The 16,495-nt window shown below is 30.8% G+C and overlaps 1 protein-coding gene and 1 long non-coding RNA gene across 9 annotated transcripts; one reads left to right on the top strand and one right to left on the bottom strand.

Moving 5' to 3' along the window:
• Positions 1-934: 934 nt before the first annotated feature.
• On the bottom strand, positions 935-11,136 carry LOC148226363 (V-type proton ATPase 116 kDa subunit a 1-like). Of its 8 annotated transcripts, none has more exons than XM_088204664.1 (18): positions 10,949-11,136; positions 9,044-9,220; positions 8,845-8,973; positions 7,675-7,926; positions 7,482-7,585; positions 4,153-4,279; positions 3,906-4,082; positions 3,624-3,836; positions 3,408-3,558; positions 3,196-3,335; positions 2,879-3,115; positions 2,699-2,808; positions 2,477-2,625; positions 2,194-2,414; positions 1,999-2,118; positions 1,802-1,928; positions 1,599-1,731; positions 935-1,525 (listed from the first exon to the last, which is right to left on the bottom strand). In XM_088204664.1, the coding sequence occupies exons 6-18, from the start codon at positions 4,228-4,230 to the stop codon at positions 1,423-1,425; spliced, it is 1,959 nt and encodes a 652-aa protein (XP_088060790.1). In that variant the 5' UTR covers positions 4,231-4,279; positions 7,482-7,585; positions 7,675-7,926; positions 8,845-8,973; positions 9,044-9,220; positions 10,949-11,136; the 3' UTR covers positions 935-1,422. The 8 variants fall into 8 exon arrangements, with proteins under 8 accessions (XP_088060790.1, XP_088060786.1, XP_088060789.1 ...); XM_088204660.1 differs by having other exon boundaries at positions 6,747-7,585; XM_088204663.1 differs by having other exon boundaries at positions 7,675-8,163.
• Positions 11,137-12,306: 1,170 nt separating this feature from the next.
• Positions 12,307-13,805, top strand: LOC148226364 (uncharacterized). The gene is made up of 5 exons (XR_015812268.1): positions 12,307-12,444; positions 12,509-12,712; positions 12,774-12,918; positions 13,022-13,160; positions 13,229-13,805. It is a non-coding gene; the product is annotated as an uncharacterized LOC148226364 (long non-coding RNA).
• Positions 13,806-16,495: the final 2,690 nt, after the last annotated feature.

Here is a 16,495-nt window from a genome sequence, read left to right on the forward strand (position 1 = left end):
TATACTGTAAATTTTATTATATACATTTATATAATATTGATATATTTAAAAATAATGTTTTAATCAATTCTATTAACCTATTGAGTTCTTAAATTCCATGAATCCAAGTGGATTGTCACAGCACGAACTAACCCTCAAGGTTGGTAACCCTATTATGCTACTGAAGAAATTAGTTTTATCAAAACTGTGTAATGGGACGTTGAGTAGTTATGAAGGTACTGCACATATTTGAGGTAACAACATATACTTTAAATATTAGAATGTGTTCATTATCAAAATTTAGCATAGTGAATTTCTAATTTCCGTGACAATATAGTCAAAAGGTCAGTGCTTAATATGACAGGAATTTACTTTTCATTGGCAATTTTATCTCAATGTTACGAGCAGCGGAGAATCTAAGACTCCTATATTTCAACAAAAAGTTTGTCCTTATTGGGTCGACGCTAGTAATTTTTAGTATTGCATTTGATCATTACTGATACTGATACATCACCGATGCCGTATCTTGCATTGGGTCAAGGGTATCATGTTCAATGCGGCAGCTAAATGTAATAGTGTCATCATTAGACTGAAGGTAATGTTTAAAAAATGCTCATAAAATTTGTTAGAACTAGAATGAAATTCGAATTTTTGATGTACTATAATTTATAGTTGCAGTTCTTATTTAAATTAAAGCTCACAAATAGATTTCAATATTGTTTTGGCACATTTTTAGATTGACTGTATGAATATCGCTAAAATAATAATAGCTATCGCTAAACAAACAATCATAAAATATTGTTTCTATCATATGGTAATCAAGCGAATTTAGGTGATGTTTTTATCTGATAATACATGTATATAAAAGAGATAGCTTTATCGGTGCTCAAAACATTGAAAAATATATGGATGAAAAGATAAATATAATATATACTTGTAAAAAATATACACATAATCGATGCATTAGTTATTTATTGCACTGACCGAAAAATACATAAGTATGCATTATGTTATCAACATACATTAAACAAATCTTACAATTTCACAAGTCAGTAGCAGTAAAACCATTATTTAATTCACACAACATCAAAAGCGAATAACATGCCGCACAATAATTCTTTATGAGATTCGTCAACAAGTTCTACCACTACTGGCAAGAATTATGACATTATAATATAGAATAAATATTGAGATTAGTAAGTACATAAACATTTTTTGTATATATGTATTGTATATCATTGAGTATTATATATTATGATAAATAGATTTTGATCGTTAAATATTAAGATTTCGAACAAGATAAACGATCATCGTATATTTTTATTCATTTCAATACTGTAACAGTTTCTAAACTCAACAACACTACAATGAAATTTTTTTACATATACATATTAATATATATATATATATAAGGGTAATATGTCTAGAATGATACTAAATAATTTATTCTTCAGCAGTTTGAGAAGCTACATCCAAAATTACCTCGAAGGCAAATGGTTGGAAGCTGTGACCCAGCCCTTCATAGAATTTGCTTTGGAACTCAACCCTGAAAATTATTAATCAATTATAATACTAATGTAAAATATATTAAAAAAAACTATTAAAACAAATATTTATACCAATGCAAACGTAAAGTATGCAAGAAGGCCGAAAGACCTTCCATTAGTACTAAAATGCTTAAGGTAAGCGACGCCCATAAAGCAAAGGCTGCCCATGCGGCAAATCCACCTAACCATCCATCTTGTGTAACACCTATGAAACATATAATAATATTAGGCATAAATTGAATATAATGAATACAAGACAATATAGTTCTATGTACCATTTTTCATCACCATATTCCATAGGACTTCAGCTAGTTGCGCATGGGCAAGTGATAAAGCCCAGAGTCGAAGGTACGAAGCTGTATGAGATACACTCCCAAGAACGTATTCGATGGTATGAATACCCTATAAAATATTTATAATGTAAGTTTCATATACAACATAATTATGAACATATACATATGAATGTACATACCTGATGAATGTACATCTCAGCTACATCTTCTTCGTGTCCCTTGTTGGCTTCGGGAGGTGGTGCTTGACTATTTGAACCAACATCACCATTCTCTCCATTGTGCATTGGTTGATGGTTCATCTATTGAAAAATATATAAAAATTATTAAAATAAACATTAATAAAATACTAAAAGTGAAAAATAAATCATACATACCGTACGCAGTTTATTCTCCCTCATAATATAATAAGGTTTAGCAAACAACATTACGGGTACGCATAAAAGCGCACAGACTACCAGCAGTTTTTGGATGCCCATTTGACCGGCATACATCACATCGGCACAGGGAATTCGTTTAGGATTTTCTTTCATCAATACCATGTTAATAAACGTAATGAGAATTGAGGGTGCGCAATAAGGTGATACTTGTATGTATTCTAAAAATTATAGTTAATTACTATCATTTTAAAATGTGTGTATATACTTTTAAAATACAAACCTATCTCATTCGATCCGTGATTGTCAGGGTTTGGTCCATAGTTAGCCCATTTAGTAAATATCAACAACACCATATAGAAGAAAAGGAATGTCATAAACACAACTTGGGGAATGAATTCAAACCAAATGTTCAATTTCCTCTTGAAGTATCTAAAATGCAATACGAACTATTAATAAATTAAGAATTAGGATTAAAAGTGGCATTTAATAAAATTTATATTACGTATGATTCCATAAAGACAGAGAAACCCCAAATAACATATGAATTACTCCAAGAATGATCGAAATCTTCATTTTGAATGCATTTTGGAAGATGATTTTATTATCTGCAAGCTGAAAATTAATGCTCCATATGTTCAATATGTATTTTAAATAATAGTCATATATATATATATATATATACCTGCCAAACAGGATCCATGCCAATAGGATATGGAACTTGATAGTAATCTTTAGAATCAGGATTTAATTGCAAGTCCTTATTAGTCACAACGGTGCATGTGCTATAATTTATATTCCAATATGATCCGAATATATTCAAACTCTTAGAGAATATGTCATTGTAAATCAATCCAGTATACATAGAGAATACTCCCATTAGTAAAATAATGTAACGGCCCCCGAAGAATATATTCCAAATCTAAAAAGATTGACATTATTGTAAAATTTAAAAATACAGTATACTGTATTTTTAATATATATATTAATTTGTTAACGTACTTCACTATCAGATTTCTTTGCAGCAAGAGGCTTCTCCTTCAACACCATCCACAGTCCAAAAAGTGCCATTAACAAACCATGTCCAAGATCACCAAACATGACAGCGAACAAAAATGGGAATGTAATGATGGTGTAAGGAGCTGCAAATAAATATACATGTAAATTAAATAAGGGTAGCATATTAACAGATTCGATTTGAAATTTCCATCAACCTGGATTGACTTCACGATAAGTAGCAACGCCGTAAGCATTAATTAATGTCTGGAAAGCACTTGTAAACTTGTTTGTTCGATTATAAGTCGGTGGATCTTCAAACGTCTCCATCCGATTCAATATCGGAGGCACAGAGCTTCCGCTGCGTTCCTAAATATATAGATAATAAGTATTGTTCTTTTGAAAAGTTAATCAAATACATAAATTAAACTAACCGTTCCTCGTCTCAATGCAAGTTGAATCGTTTCAAGATCGAGGGCTGGAACCCAGCACTCGGCAATCAAGCATTTTTGAGTAACGTCTAAATTGAACAAATTTAGCGTGTGATAGATTGCTTTTATCTTGCGAACTTTCACAAACCACTTGACGATATTCTTAGCGGCAGCCACTAAAACTCTATGACGATGATCTTGCGTTTGGCCGAGAACCTACAATATATGAAGATTTTAGCAATATGCAGTTGAATATTTTGACAATGTATAAAATAAATTATTTACAGTATTTAAGTCCTCGATGCGTGTCATTACACCCATTGCCATTTCGCGCCTGTCGGCAGGCGCCTCTGGGCACGGATAAAGAGTGGCCCGGAAGCCCTCGCAAATTTTCTTCACCCTCGTCTTCAACTGATCGCCTTGGAAAAATATGATGAATACCGACTTGTAAACTTGATCGCCCTAAAATTGTTAAAATTTAATTACAAACAAACTTAAATTGAAATATCTGGTCAAATTTATTGAATCGTGCCGTGGACGGGTCCTCCAACGGTGTTTCGATTTCTGCTTGCCGCAAGAATACATTTCCTCTGCATGCTCGCCATAACATGCGTTCAAATGCGGGAATCCGTTCGCGCAGAATCACACCGGCGACGAAGCTATGTATATGAAGAAGAATATTAATATAACAATCTTAGGATTATTGTTCATAAGATAGCTAGGTAAAGAGTAAAAAGGTAATGCTCTACCAATTATTAGTTAAAATTAAAAAAAATATGGTAAAATTTAAAATTCAGCTAAAGGTATTACAATAATAAATTATAAGTAAAATATTTATAAGTAACTCTGCATGCAATTACATATATAAAAATATTAATAAATATGAAAATGAATGCAAAATTTAGTAAATACACATCAATTTGATAGGTAGAGCATCACTATTGTATATTGTTGGCTTAGTTTTAACCTTAGGTATCCAATATTCTCATTAACATTTATATTCTTTTATATTTGGATTCCATTTGTTTTAACAATGCTTTATTTTATTCAATAGTTATAAAAATGAGTCCTTTTAATAATCCAAATTTAAAGAAAAAGTATTGTCAATGACAATATAAGTTACGTGAGGTTATTAATAAGCCAAAGTAATGAATATATACAACGTATTAAAAATCCATGCATTTTTACACTTTATACATACACGAACAATTTACCATAATATTTTTTTTATACTGCGACTCAATCACGGTAATAAATATACAAAATTGTTAATACACATTTATTTTATTATGTATTAAAAATCAAAATGCATACTGTACATATGTACGTATATAATACACAGCTCTGATGTCCCCCACTTGTAATCATTAAGAAAACATTAAAAATAATAGACATGCAACTAAATAATCAGGAAATAATATACAATGACATAGTATGCCAACAACGATCAACGTTCACTCTAGCAAATTTACTGACCAGGGAAGAAAATCCAGTTGATCCGATTGTTTGTCCCGTGGACTAAATGATATAATTATATTCTTAATTCAACCATCATTCAATGAAAGATTATTATATTACTATGAAATTATTATAATTTCTTTATAAAAGCAAAATGTACGTATATAAAGTAAAATAATACCGTACTAAAATTTTCCACAAAAATAAAATACCTCAACATACATGTAAAAAAGTACAAGCTGACTTAATGTTTCTTTTTTTGACTACTTATATAGTTTTTTGTTATATGTAGTTGTTTTTATTAGCCAAAACCTTGGGTTTATATCAATTCAACGTGTACATCGTACAAGGGTGAGTTAAATGAATACCTTGAAAATGCAAAAAATAATTCAAAACACAGCTCCATTGTCCTGTAAATTGAGAGAATGGTCGATAGCTGACTGAAATAACCATAAATGCAACATGAATGCACAGCAGTAGCTTAATGTTGCGGCAGCACTTGGTGAACCAGAGCTCTATCATTCAGTATTTTTTAAAGTGAATAAAAATTCTTCAAGATTCATGGATGAATGAAAGGTTAATGTGGCTATGCAGGTCTATCGCTACGGCAAGTAGGTGTACTAAAAATATTTTAAATGGCATAAGTTCTGTAGCAAACTCTTCTCAGCTAAGTAGTGACACCAGGATCTATTAGAGCTCTTGAAGGCATTGTGAAGGAAAATCGTTAACAATATGTTTATATTTCCAAGGAAAAATTGTTAATTCATATAAAATCTGGGTTTTGCCAAAACAATTATGCAAAACTATGCTCTCTTTTCGGATAAAAAGGGGTAATTTTGGAGCACTAAATGCACAGGAGGAACATTTGTTATTAGTACAATATATGAATATCTTAAGAATTATCTTCGAAAACCACGTAGACTTCTGAGTACAGGTGTTATGTGTCAGTAAGACAATGCTCGACCCGATACTGCTCGTTCAACGATTTTAACGATCCAAAAGCTATGCCTGCCAATTTTTTCTAAAATAATCCGTGTACTTTTTAAGTTCTGGAAAACACATATTGGAGTCATATTAGGGCAATTTGTAGCATTTTCATTAAAAAAATTAGGATAAAAATACATAGAGGTGTTTCATTTGACACATTTGTAAATGTATATAATTATATATACTATTTATGATATAAATAAATAAAATATATATACGATAACTGAAAATATTTTAAAATCAAAATTATAAATAAAAAAAAACTAATGTTGCAGTTGAAATTAGTATGTAATATTACGTATAAATTAAGTTATTCTACCTTTGTGAAAAATTTTTGCTATACACAGTAATTAAGCGCATATCGTTTTATTATTGTGCGTATGTGTTCTTTAGATTAAAATTATATTGATTGTTAAAATCGGTTAATATGATAATATATGTATGTAATTCAAACACCATTAACACCCACACCACATTAGTTCCAAGCTATTAGCGATTTGAATAAAAATACACACAGTAAAACATATTTAAACAGTTGATAGTTAATTGAAATATTGCCAGTTGTGTGCGAGTGACGCGTGTTCACTGTGTGTAGAATCAAATCACAGGAGAAGACGACATATTTTGCAATGTTAATTTATTTAGAGAGCGTTTAACGTAAAATACATGTTTGATACATACCCAAGTTGCACAGGTCCAAAGTTTCTTTGCGTTTCGTCACTAATAAGCGCCCGCGTCATCGACTCGGTGGTATTGTGCCCACCCTCGTGCTGACACACAACACAAACAACAAATTACAACACAAATCCCCTCAATCAAGAAGTTTAATCACCGACATTGTATTGTTATATATATTATGTATATTAAAAGCGATAAAGCTATGTCTATATCTCATTATGATCCATATATAGTATATAACACAATAGCACTACTGATGCAATGTGGTTTTGTGTGAAACGTATGGGCATATTAAAAAATATTTCGATATTCTACAGGAGTCACCATCATTACAAATAACTGATCATGTTATCAGCATGTATGTTAAAATAAATGAAAAACAAAGATGATTCAAAAGACACTTGTTTTGTAAAATAAAATATTAAGTATCTTTTCATCCATCCTTTAATGACAAATATGAATATATAACTGGAGATGAGTTTTGACTAGCAATGATAATAATACATCTAACTGCAGACATCACAAGCATTATGAATGACATGCATAGAAGAATCAATGTTGTACTAAGAATAAGTTGTTGTTTAGAGTAAAGTGAAAGCAAATACATAATATATTAATATAACACCACTTTTAACAAGTTAACAAAATCAAATGTTAATTAAAAAAATAAAAGCAAATCACCACTTTTCTTAATGAAAATCGTTTGGGACATCAGCTGAAATTTTAACTAGTACTTACTTTGTATATTTAAACAGTTTTCTATGATTGAAAACATTTGCACTAATGACAACAGAGAAGTTAAGTTTTATTAGATCGAATACACACTCAGGCAGCACACAAAACTAAACAAACAATTATCAGTTATGTTAGCGTTTAATTAATTTGATTTATATGTTATGCTTGAAGGTACAAATATTAATGTAATCTTAACTGTTATTCATATTTTTTTACGACAGCGTATACAGCAATTTATGTCACATTGTTTATCTGCATATTTATCAGTATGTGTGTGTAAGGATTTTGAAGTAATCTGCGTCGATAATCTCATTTTAATAAGAATAAATTCAAGGGAGGGAAACGACGTAGAGCGTTAGAGAGTGCAATCCAACAGGGAGAACACAAGGGACGTGGCTTGCCTGAGTGGTGAGCGGTACTGATCCGTGTCTAGGTCGCAGTACAATTGCTGTAACAATAACGGAATTACAAAAGACGTATTCTTCAGCTACTTGAAACTACCGCAGATGAATCGTCGGCGACGATATCGGCTGTTTAACTGAAGTATCGTCCACTAAATTACAAATTGGGACATTATAATTTGACGTTAATAATCATACCCTAACTTAAGAGCTTGCCCCCCAGCGCGCAGGCCCTCCTCACCTAGTAACGTAACTTGTTCTTCTTCACGCGAAGGATCAGCCATCTTGGAGAACATTTTTTTAAAACGTTTATATATGCACATATATGATGAACATTTAGAAAATCATGAAATGAATAATGTTTCTCTCTCGTGAATTATTATGGAATATCAAAAACAAATTAATTACACAATATATAACATACTGGAACACTTATAAACACGAAGACCGACTGGAACACGTTATCAACAAATATAAAGCCGACACCTTTCGATGTGCATTAATAGCGATATGTTAAGAATATTTAGTTTAAAATATTAATGCTTTTGAATTCTTTCATACTATAGATAATACAACATTAATTCATTCCAAAAACTGTATGGGAAAATTATTTCAGCGATCAAAAGCTTATAAAAAGAAGATGAATATACGCTATTAACAAAATCAGTAATGTAGCAATATGGAGACCCCGCATCTTTTAAAAAGTGATGAAATTATGATATTTTAATATAAAAACGAATTTAAATTAATGAAATCGACAACATTACATTGGTTATGTATTTCGCAGAATACTTACCGATTGATTTAATTAAGATCAATATATTTATTGCCCATAAGAATATATCGATAATGCGTTTAAAAACTATGAGGTGATTAAATTGCAATAAATTATTTCGACTCGCTATTTAAATGATGTCAAAAATCAAATTCTATCATCGATAATGTGATACTTCAAAGCATATTACCTCGTCGAAGAAAACTTGCGTCTTACGCAAAATATGCTTCAGCTCAGTCAACTCGAGAAAGTTTCTCTTCAAAGCTTCGGCGTTTTGGTTTACTTCGCGTAGTTCATTTTCTAATTTTTCAAAAGTGGCCTTTAAAATAATAAAATTAGTACAAAAACAACAATGTATTTAAATTATTAGATTATAAATTTTAGAGCACCTCAAGATCGATCATCTCACGTGGCTGCGGAGCCTCCGGATTATCACCAGTATCCAGCAAGGGTATATCGTCCTTCCTGATCTCTTTCTCCAAATATCTGAGTTTCCTCTCCATTTCGTCGCATCTTCGAACTTCGTTGACAAACTTGCGTTGAAAAGCATTCACATCGGGATTTAACTGCAGATTATAAAAAGGCAATAAAACAAATTATATTATATATAAAGATTTAAATGCGTGCAAGCGTAAAATTTGTGATAAAACATTATTTTTACATACTATGCATAAATTTCACGAAACTGAGAACAATTAATTAATTACATGGTAAAGAACACAATTAGCATATCAGTGGCTTTGTGTGTAAATTGGCTAACTTTACTAGAAAGACAGGTTAATTTGTGGTAACTTCTATCTTCTGTTCTGTTCTTTTCACATGCAAATTTTCGTCCATCTATCTACATATACTTTATTTTCTAAACATTCAACATTCTGAATGAACTAATTATATTGCTGCAGTAAGCATTTTCTCCCAAACATTGAAGATAAGTTGCCGTTAAATATTTAAAAATTTACTTTTACTTTCTAAAATTAGAAGCTAGGAAGTATCTAGGTATTGGTATACCGTTTACAGAAATAAGGATCACTCACGAATTTCCCACAAAGTGGAAGATTCTGCTATCTGCAGTATCCATAAAAATAATCAACGTGTGAAGCAATGCATTAACACAGAATTGGTAAAATTTACCCGACATTCTTAAAAGCTTGAATTAAAGTGGTCTTAAAATGTTTTCATATAAGATTAGGAGCTTCAACAGGAACATTTTATGAATGAGTTTTTCAATAAGCTCAAATTCCTTTGTGAGGTAAGAACAACATTTGTGGAGAAATCCAAACGATAGAGCCTGGTGCCAGGTCTGTTGCATACAGTTATGGAAAGCGTCATTGAAAGAGTTTGTATTTGTAAAGGTAAAAATAGGAGGCATTTACAAAATATTATATTTCATGTAAAATAATCTCCACACTATGTAAAAGATAAATTTTTTTTTTTTTGAAAATACGAATAGTTAGCTATTTTAAAAATGTTAGTGTCTTTTGGCACACTAGAAACTAATGTGTGGAACTACAGGGAAAAAATAAAATAAAAATAATATAATTAACCCATGACTTTTCCTATATGTTTTAAAATGATTGTTTTTTTATACCATATATATTTTTGTTTTTTAATAATAATTACATACAATGAAACTATCTAGAAATAAGGGAGAGGGGATTTTAAAGATTTTTTCTTAAGAATTGTATATATTTTGCACTATATCACCTTAATTAAGGGCAAGTTTCTTGTAATTTGTCGCTTTCAGTGACAATGTGAGATTTTCATTGCATATGTAGCCATTTATTTAAAATATTGTTTACTCTATAATTACAACATTACAATTTTAAGATCGCTGATTAAATATGTAAACAGTGTTTTAAGTGTGGAATTTGGCATTTCAATACTCAGGTCAAGGTCTTAAGTTCATATATGGTACGGTCGACACAGTGTAAAATGATTTTAGCATACACAAGTATGTTTTATCTAATGACAAAGATAAATGATATATTCATATGCAAATTTTGGGCTTTGTCTAAAAACATTTTTAAGGAAATGAGTTATTGACATAATTTTTCGAAGATAAAAGATGAAGAACGCGAGCGAATAACTAATCGATAAGATAGCTAGTTTGAAGCGTAATTCAATTGTTACGGCAAAAAAGAAAATGTATAGGATATAAATTAGATTGAGGCCTTTGTCAGTTCGATTGTATTGTATTGATTTTTTGTGCGAATAGAACGGATTTGCGAACAGTACGAACGTAAGCGGCCGATGGGAATAGCCAACAGTGGTGGGAGAAGACAATAGTGACTCACGTCCCGGAACTGAACGAGTCCCAGTTCTCCCAGTTCTGACACGCAGGCGTACGCTGCTTCGCTCTGCAAGAAGAGCTGACACAGGGTCATCTCCTCGCTTCGAAATAGGGACCCCATGGCGCCGGCTGTCGCTCGACCGACGGACCACTGACAGACCTCCGTCACTCCAGTGATGCCAGTTGCGAAGCGATCAATACGGAACTTAACAGAGTTGCCATTCGTTAAAATTGTATGCAATATTAAGGGTCCTAAGGTGTGAATGAAGTCATATTATACCTATATTTTTTTGTGAACGCGTCTTTTGGCTAGTCAACTTTTCACTGCGATCACTTTGTAAAGGCCAGTTTAAGGAACGGTGTACAATCTCATATTTCAAATATTAATCCAAAAGCGTTTTTCATTTCATATATCTGTCATTCTTTGAATCTAGTCACTGTTGATGGTATAAAAGAAGCAATTGAAATTGTAATTACTTTTTCAATCATCCAAACTGTTTTTTTATCGGGATCAACAAAGCGTTGGCAAAGTTTACGGTCCATGAGCTTTAAAATAACGGTGAGATTATTGAGTAATACTAAGTAGGAAAGCCATATAAACAGTGGCGTAACTAGGGTATGTGCACTTGCAGCAACTGTAATATAAAAACGACAGATTTTCTCGTGTCTCGCAAATGCGAAGATTTTTTCGACACATGTGTTTTAGAGGCAAAAACTTTTGTAACATATGTAGATTTGAAAGACGATCTTAATCTTGGGATAAAAAATTGCATTAGAAAAAAAATATTTGACGAAAAGTCATCTTCACCCGAGGCTTTTGATCCGAATCGCAAAATTCCTCACTAGTAACCGTATTGATGTAGCAAAACGTTGATGTTAACTTTCGTTATCGTTAGGGACCAATGCAAAAAATGTTCATAATCATCGTTTTTTAAATGTGGCGTTGAAATTCTTAGCAAGTGTTATATTTCATTATAAAAACAAATTTAATATTTTTTTAATCTATAATATTAATTAAAAAAAGTAGATATCTCTTAATACTTTCACCACAGATGGCTTCTATAGAAGTCAAAAGTATTTTTAAAAATATGGCATAAATAGGTGCCCCTCATATATTAACAAATTTCGAAATAGCGCGCAAAAATATCAGCCGCGGTGAAATGATTAAAATCAACTTTGACATAATGGTCAAAATTTATATTAGGACCAATTATTTTTAAGTAAAACACCTGAGCTGTCATTTTGACAGCCGTGTAAAATATCATTTATTATAATATATGTATATCATTTTATTATTAAAATATCATTTTTTTATTTAATTTATTTTATAAATAATCATTATACACATTAAGTATGTGGAAACAAATATCGAATTCGGAGAATTGCAATTTTTTCTTGAAGTACATAATCACGAATGAAATATATTATTTTTATTTAACAAATTTCATTAAAATTTGGGAAACCCAACTGAATAAAGAGAGTCTGATATCAAATCTCAAGGTCAGTATATATGGAATTTAACAATTTCGATTTATATCCTTAACGACACAATTTATTACTGTAGAAAAATAATCCACTATTAGAGGCGAGCGGTTCTTCGTTAGTTGATTGCAGTATCGATTTACTATTTAAAACATTGTCTAGTCAAGCAAACAAATCAATTATTAAATATGAACAAGATCAGAAAATTGATTTATGTTTTCACATCAGTGACGACAGTTTCAATTTAAAATTTCCATTTCAATTTTCAATTTCGAATCCAGAAACTGTGAGTAATCACTGATATGAAAAGTTTGTTTGTTTAGTATGAACGTTTGTTATGTTTTCAGTTTTGTGAGCATGTAACGCTGCCTTCGATGGTGCGACTCAAAGAATTGTACGATAGCGAGGAACAGCTAATGAATTTATTATCAAAAAAGGATGAAGAAATATCGGAATATAAAAACGAAGGAGCTATTTGGCCAGATCACTTAAGTGAGTACCCGTATTGATTCTAAACATTGCTTTGAAAAAGTCGTTACCTAATAATAATTTTGTATTTATTGTATTCCAAATATATATGTATGTATTTTTATAGAACAAACAAATCAATTCGATATGAATAAACATAAGAAATCTTACAAGCCTTCCATGGAATTTTTAGATGATAAAAGCGTTTTATGTGTTTCAAACAATTTGTGTGAATCATTTGGAATCACTGCTAAAAATATTGTTGTGTGAGTATATTATAAAATAATGTATATATTATTTTCTTATATAGTAAATAAATTAATATATTTTTCAGAGAATCTGTAATTAAAAAAGCAAAAATAACTCCAAAGAAAGATAATGCAGAAAATACTTCTTTGATTAAAAAAGAGGTAAAGGAGGAGAATATAATAAGTATAATTTCAGCAAATGCTGTTGCAGAAAAAGAAAGCTTGTCAAATATGTCCAAGTTTAAAAGAAACAATAAGAGAAGATTAAATTTGTAAATTCAGTTTAATTATTGCATCACAACTGCCAAATTAAACTATCGCTTATGTTATGGATTTTTTTAAATTATAAAAATAATATATAAACAAGTATTTTTTTAATGAATCAAAAATGTGCTGTATGTATTACGCCTAATTTATTTTTAATTATTTTTTAATAACCTTCAATCAAAAATTATTTATTTATTTTTACCTCATATTTCACATGTATAGATGTTATTTTCAATTTTAAAATGAGATAGGTATTTCCAATTTAATTTTCTAAGAAACCTTAATTCCATGTATTAAGTTACTCTTTTTCCTTATATGCAAGATGAGGAAAATAAATAAATGTTGTGTATGAATGTTCTTATGTCTCAATGAAATAAAACATTTTTAAAAAGAAAACTTTATTTATTTTATACAAAGCGCTACTTACAATCTATGTATGTACTTATCATATATATTGATTAAGTATAAACAAATACAATTCGTTGTTTTAAGTATATTATTATATTGATATTACAAGTATAACCTTCCAAATATATGTCTGTTATCACATTTTTATTGTTTTGTATGATTTTACAGCTAACATGTGTTATTTCTTCAACAGCATATACATATGTTGATCTACAAGTATTTGACTTAATGCCAAAAAATAAAACTTGCGTTCCGTACAATGTTCAGTGTTAGATAAGGTTAAAAAACTAATCTTTTGACAAATTTAAGCATCTTATGTTAAAAATATTGTCAAATAACAAAAGAACAATAATAGTTTCTTTTGGTGTAAGCTTTTATATTTCACTTGCAGGAGCGCAAACAATTTTTGCAATTCATAAAAAAATGCATTATTGTTTGTTTGATGAGAAATCTTGTTAGAAAATTAAAAAATTCCCATTTTCAAATAATAGTTTCATGCAGAACTTACAATATGTTAGAGAATATTGATTAAGAACTTATTTAAAGACTTTTGTTATGTTATACGTATTTTTTCTAATTAAGTGAAGTATTGGATGTAATGTGTATATCTATATATTAACACGATAATACGAGTATGTAAAGTTTGATCTATAATTTTCAATTCTTTTTTAATGGTTAAATGATAATTCTAACAACATTTTCATTATTGTAGTTTGTTTTATTAATAAATGGTCCATTTGTTTAAGAAATTGAAATATTTCATAGATCGTCGTATAGCTCGACAAACTCTTAAAATTTAATTCCATCCGCGTCTAGCTATAGAGATTTATTATATTATATATATTTTTTTGTTAAATTTTGAATAAAATAATAAATAAACTTAATTTTTACATTTAGTTTATTTTCTATTCTGAAATACCAAACTATTTAATAAATATTATACATAAATATGACTTTAAATATTAGTATAAATCAATATTATATTTTTTTTAATATTTACCAACTTATTTTAGAGAATATACTATATAATGGAAAGTATCAAATATACTGCTACTAGCACACAACAAAAATAATAACAAGGGACTTTATCGTCTGTCAGCTGCTTCCATTGATCGGTTATCTGCTTCTCTGCAGTGTGTGGTGGCGTATCTTAGAGTCGGGCATTTTATACCTTAGGTTGTGAAGGTCTCCAGCGAATTACAACCACACAGAGATCATTCAACCAATTGTTGCGCTCATATATTCGACCGATGAAATATGTCCACACCTTGAAAGAGTGAAGTTTGTTAGATGAATAGATTTCGAAGGTCAAATAATGCAAAGGATAAATATTACCGGTCTTTTGTCTGTATTGTTGGTGCAATTATAATCTACAAAAGGGTATGAATTTTCTGTATTTACGATGGTAATACTGACATGCTTTGACACATTGCTTATGAGTTCCTTTATGTCCAAAAGGATTATTTTATACTCTGGACATTACGAGGGTTTACCTTGGTGGTCAGTTCAGTGTTTGTCTATTATGTTATTGTTCCTGCGAGTTACCCTTTGTTTATTTTTACTAGTTACATTATTGTAATAATCGTTTGGTTACCCTTTGCATTAACTGTAAGAGTGTAAGAAGACACAAGTAAGATAGAAAACAGCCCAGGTAGGAGGTTGAGTCTAGCCTCAGTTCGCACAGAGATCCTAATCACTAATGAAAATTTGATTATGGGTAAAATATCAAACAATCAGCTGTGGCCGCGTACGCCTTAAATGCTTTCGTCAGATTCGGATAATGATTTTGAAGATATTTTGTATCTGTAGTAGTGTAGCTATGGGAAGCGGGCCACCCCGGGCGGCATATTCGCGATGGGATCGTCTAGTGTGGTTCTTAACCCTGAATGCACTAAAATATATATACGTATATATCCACGAATAACAAGAGCTTAACAATAACCAATTAATTATTTTAAAAAATGCTGATTTTATGACCCTGCAAAAAAATGTATGGGGGGGGGGGCAATTTTAAGGATCGCCCCAGGTGGCACATACCATAGGAACGCCACTGCGTATCTGGCATGTTAAAACACTTGAAAATTGAAAGAATATATCGGGTTTATCCAATTAATAAACGAAGAAGGAATAGAGGCGAATTTAATGGTCTAGTACAGTGATTCCCAAAGTGGTCTATATCGACCCCCAGGGGTCTATGATAACCTGCAAGGGGTCTACGTCAGCGAAAAATAATTTGGGTGTCCATGAAATAAAAATGGGGGTCCACTGAAGTGGATCTCAACAACCACTGATAGTACCTATCTACTTACATTATAATCTTATAAAATAAAGACATATACATTATTTATAAAAGTACCTATGAAGTAAAAAAATTATTATATATGTTTATAAAATTGTGTAAGTTGTAGGATGTAGGCATTCGCTTTGTGGTCGCCATACATTTTGAACTTGTAAGAGCCTGCACATAATCATATACCACCGTGATTCTCAAAGTGGTCTATATCGACCCCTAGGGGTCGACGACGACCTGCAAGGGGTCCATGTCAGTGAAAAATAAAATTGGGGATCCATGAGATGTAAATATGGGTGACTTTATTTTTGGCTTTCAATGAATGGAATAATCCACATACACAGATAGTAGAAATCTTTCAAAGTGAGTAGCACGATACCAGCTGTCA

Source organism: Plectrocnemia conspersa, unplaced genomic scaffold (assembly GCF_051122295.1).
Source record: "Plectrocnemia conspersa isolate PC_06_02 unplaced genomic scaffold, ASM5112229v1 ptg000014l, whole genome shotgun sequence".
Classification (NCBI taxonomy): Eukaryota; Metazoa; Arthropoda; class Insecta; order Trichoptera; family Polycentropodidae; genus Plectrocnemia; species Plectrocnemia conspersa.